Source organism: Alligator sinensis, unplaced genomic scaffold (assembly GCF_000455745.1).
Source record: "Alligator sinensis unplaced genomic scaffold, ASM45574v1 scaffold531_1, whole genome shotgun sequence".
Lineage (NCBI taxonomy): Eukaryota > Metazoa > Chordata > Crocodylia > Alligatoridae > Alligator > Alligator sinensis.
In genome coordinates, this window is record NW_005842173.1 from 1,861,003 (window position 1) to 1,865,779 (window position 4,777).

The window sequence follows — 4,777 nt, forward strand, 5'->3', positions numbered from 1 at the left end:
ATATGAGTTATAAGTAATAGCAGCTGCACTGTCCTGGATTTCTTCTGGATAGAGGATAAAGTCCCAAGTTGTAATGTTTTTTGTTTTTGTTTTTGTTTTTTTTCCCCAGGGGCCACAATTATTTAATACTTGTTTATGCAGGTAGTAAGGGTGCAGACAGAAGTGCAACTCCAGCTGTAATTCAGAATGATTTTTGCAGAGCGTTCTGAGTAGGTCTGCCAAACGTCCGGGTTTTCCTGGGCATGTCCTGTTTTTTGGCCCCCTGTCTTCTGTCCGATCGAGTTTCTAAAAGCAAATGCAAGCAAATGTCCAGGTTTTTGTTTGCCTCTGCTTTTCCCCGGCTCTTCCGGCTTGTCTGCTTGGGGCTGGGGGCATCAGGGGAAGGTGACGGGCTGTCGGTGGATCACATGCTCAGTGTGAGGGCCCTGGCAGCTGCTGGCAAGTGTGTGTGGGGATGGGGAAAGGGCTGCCAGGGGCCAGGGGGCTGTAGGTCAGGATTGAGGGGCACCAACAGGGCTAGGGGGGACAGGAGGCTATAGGTTAGGAGTAAGGGACACAGGCAGGGTTGGGGGCGGGCAGGGGGCTGTGGGTTGGGAATGAGGGGCACCAGCAGGCCTGGAGGGTGGGGTGCAGTGGGTCAGGAGAGGCAGAAGCAGGGCTCGGGGGGGGGTAGCTTCGGAGTGTAAAGGGCAGAGGCAGGGTATGGGCATACCACTACCCCACCATCATATATCCCTTCCCCCTTTCCTCCCCCACAGGTGCCCTCTTGTTTTTATACGGGAAATATGGTAGCCCTATATGGTATAAATATGGTAACCTCAGCCTGAGTTACAGCATTACCCCAGACCAAACAGAAGTTCAGTGTTGAGTCCAAGTGGGGGTGGGATCTAGCTGCTGCCAGGACCCTGCAGCCAGGTTCCCACAGCAACAGCCAGGGCTCTCTGCTAATGCTCCCTGTTTTCAAAATGGGAGGAGAAAAGGCAGCTGATTATTGGGCCTCCCCAGCTGGTGCTCCCCACCTCAGGAAGGGGGCTCCAATACACCCCCCCTCCACACCCTGCAGAGGGGCTGAACCACCCCCCCCGCCACTGAACTCCCTCCACTCCCTTTCCCCTCTCCCATTCTGAAAGCAGTGACAGGCTGGGAGCTCTGCAGACACAAGTTACAAAAGACACTACATTTTGAAACATCTTTATCTGATACCTCCTGCAATGAGGGGCTAGATTTTCACCAAATCGGCCATTTTTTAAGCTGTCTGCAGCTGTGCACTTGTGTTTGGTCAGTTATAGACTGCTTTCTATGGTCCAATGGAGCAAAAATGGTCAGTTCTGTCTGTACCCTAAATGACAGCGCAGTAACAACTGCGCAGTCTGCATCTTGTGCAAACATGGCCAGGAAGTCACTGTGCAGCTGAAAAATGCATTTTCCTCAATCTATGTTTCTATCCCAAGGGCAGAATACAGACCTGGGGTGCAACACGCCTGAGTCAGAGTAGTACAGAATAATGGAAAAGGAACAGCTGACCCCTTTTTCTTTGTAGGAGGGTGTTATATCCCACTGCATTTACTTACCTGCATCTTGCTTCATGAAAAGAAAGGCAAAGGCAACTCCACATTGTCCTATTCTAATTTAGTTATCGTTTAAACAGCTGAGAGACGTCTGGGGGAGATTTTGGAGAGACGTCTGGAGAGATTTTGGCAGAAAGCCTAGACATTGGCAATGTGTAGCGTGTGCACGTGGGTGCACATGCACCCCCAGAGATCAGCCATGAGCCTCCTGGAAGTGCCAGCTGCGAAACCAGAAGTGCCACCAGAAGTGCACTTTCAGTTTTGCCACTGGCTTGGCAATTGGGTGCTGGGGGACCTCCCTCCCTCCCCCTCGGCGATCTGGGCCCCAGACACGGGAGGCACCAGTCTCCCATTAGTCCAGATACACTGAATGAAAGCGACCCTTAATTTTTCAAGTTATTTTCTTTTTCCTCTACCCGGATGTTCCTCTCAGAGAAGTTCATGGGTGATTATCTATCCCTCCATGGAGCATTGCAGACACTGGGGGGGAAAAAAAATCAATGGAGAGGCAGACTAGGAATGCTCTTTTATTTCCAAACTTTTCAATTAGTTTTACAGCAACAGAGAGCAAAAAACAGTCATAGGCATTTTGAAAAGTATTTAGCAATGGTCTTAATAGTTACCTGGTTCTTCAGCCACAGAGGCTTAGCCCCATATTTCTGGTTTCCCCTCTTTTTTAAAGTAGTTGAGGGCACTAGAACAGGGCAGCAGACAGTTGTAAAGAGAGATGTTCATCTTAGTGAAGACATCAAAATGGAAAAGTCTGTTATTAATTGTATGTGCTAATTGGGTGGTGTAAAAGGGTGTGCAAACCCCATGTAGGCAAGGCCAGGTGTAATAAAACACTGTGGTCCTGAGCCCTGCCACAACTGCAAGGCTTGTGAGGCCTGGAAGAAGGACCTGAAAGTGGGGAAATACAGCTCAGCTGGCAGGAACTCCAGAGGCAGAACAGGCCTTCAAATGTCAGGTCCTGGAGACAGGGCTGGGCAGAGACCATGGGCTGCTCCCATGACCACTGGTTCTTTGATCCCTCTGAGGGAAAGGTGGGTCAGACTCCAAAACGTTAGTGTAAGCTTTATGAATGACTTGTTCAAGAGCGCTAAAGTAGAGACTACAGCTTACCAAAGGCCTTTTAAAGAAAGAGAGGCCTGTTGCCTTCAATTAGTTTCTTACTTTTTTTTAAAATTTTTAATTCTCATGGGGACTCCCATTGCCCAGAATTGGTAGATACTTATGGGAACTCAACTGAGGGCAGAGTACCCTACCTAAACCTATACTGCTGATGAGCTGGAGGCTGAAGACAGGAAGCTGGATGAAACCACAGCCGTATCGTGCCACAAGGGATTCTGTGGGAGACCCAAATCCAAGAAAAATAGGAAAACCCAGCAAGAGTATCCCAATACTGGTGGATGCCAGTGAAGGTATAGAAAAGGGAATAGATCACTCTAGAGATATCCTGTTCAGTGCTGTCTCTCTATAGCACCCACTTCTACCACGCTCTAAGGCAGGATACTGGCTAGATGGACCATTGGTGTGACCCAGTATGGCACTTCTTATATTCTTAGATATTAATCATCCCTTTACACTTTTGTAGAGTCACTAAAAAGTTTCCTTTTTTTGTTTTTTGTTTGTTTTTTTGGGGGGGGGGGGCATTCTTTTGGAGGAAAATCCCTTTGCCATAAAACCAACAATTGAGCATTCTTTTGATGGAAAATCCCTTTGCCATAAAACCAACAATTTCTACAAAAACATTACATTTTAGTTCAATAATTTCAACCTTTGATTTAATTGTTTTGTTTTTAACAGGAAAAAAAAATCCAACTTTAGTTTTAAACCTAAAAAGAAAATGAGTGTTTTTAAAAAGTGGGTTGTTGTTTTTTTCTATTTTCATCAAAAGGTTTACGTTGTGATTAGCTTGATTTTCTTCTGCTGCTCTTATTCACATTTATTCACACATTGGTTCCTTCTGTTCCCATTTCCTTTTCCCTAAAATTAAATTGCATCCATAAAGCACCCCTCCAATTGGTCTTTCTCTAGTGAGCAGCTTCATTGGTTTCCTTTTGTGTTTTAGCTGCTCTAGCTCAGTGAATCCGAAAAGACCCTCAAATGCAGTCTTCTCTTTCCCAGTCACTCCATTTCCTCCTACTTAATTCTCGAGGAATTTCAGCTCATAGGCTATCAGAATAGGCTCTGAGCATCACCGGCGGGTTTGACAAAAAGGTTCAGCTCAATATCCAAAATTCAGATGAGAGCATCGCTGTCTTATCTCTGAATCTCCTGACTTCCTTGTGGATCCAAAATGGGAGTTGCATAGACAATGCTGTAGATTTAAATTGTAGTTTGCTCCTTGCGTACTAGATCAGGAATTCAAAACCAGAGGCAAGAGTCCAGCTCGCTAGTCTGAATCCAGTTTGAAGCATGGGTACTGCACTCCAGATCGGACACTTCAATAGTGTCACTTTGCATAGGCTACCCATGAGAGCTGATCAAGTGTCCAGCCGACTAGCATTTGATCTGATGCTACAGTGTTTGCCGCTTCTTTCCCCTACATTTTCGGGGAGTGGAATTGCAGGAGAAATGGACTCTAATTCATTCACTCAAGCAGTGTAAAATGACCAGCAGTTGATTCACCCTCTTACAATCACCTGTTCCTTATCCTAGATTAACACCAGACTCTTCAGTGCCACTGGTCCAAGCCCAGCTGTTGTCCCTAGCACACAGAGGTAGTCATTTTGATTCCAGAACTGGATGGCATGGTCCACCTAGTCCTCCTCCTCCACACTGGCATTATTCCATAGCTCTTACCTTGCCATCGACGGCCAATTTCTGCTTGCACCTCAAAAGTAAATAAAAAAAAAAATACTATTAGCAACCCACTGTCAGCATTTTTTTACTCCGTTAGAAAAAAAGCCTAACTCTGTGGTCCAGGAAGAAGGTGAACTGTCCTGGCAAGGGGGGAGGCCAGGACTCTGGCCTCTGCTACCAGGACTGCTTATGCATTTTAACCAATGACAACTGAAAGCCAAAAATATCAGTGATACTGATGTAAATGTAGAGTCTGCCATTATAAATCATGGCTTTATTCTGGGTTGCATTTTAGAATCAGGAGACAGTATCTAGTCCCATGTAAATGGGAGGGAACTATAGCCTGCAGTACACTGGGTGATCTGACAACATACAGCTCACCAATACTCAGTGTGCCCACCGCA

General features: G+C 46.3%; 1 protein-coding gene across 1 annotated transcript in view; it reads right to left on the reverse strand.

Annotated features, from left to right (window-relative positions):
- Positions 1–4,278: 4,278 nt before the first annotated feature.
- Positions 4,279–4,777, reverse strand: part of LOC102378619 (growth hormone-releasing hormone receptor) — a 30,415-nt gene continuing 29,916 nt past the window's right edge. The window contains exon 13 of the mRNA XM_025206812.1: positions 4,279–4,404. Within this exon, the coding sequence (XP_025062597.1) occupies positions 4,279–4,404 (126 nt within the window). The remainder of the gene's footprint in view (positions 4,405–4,777) is intronic.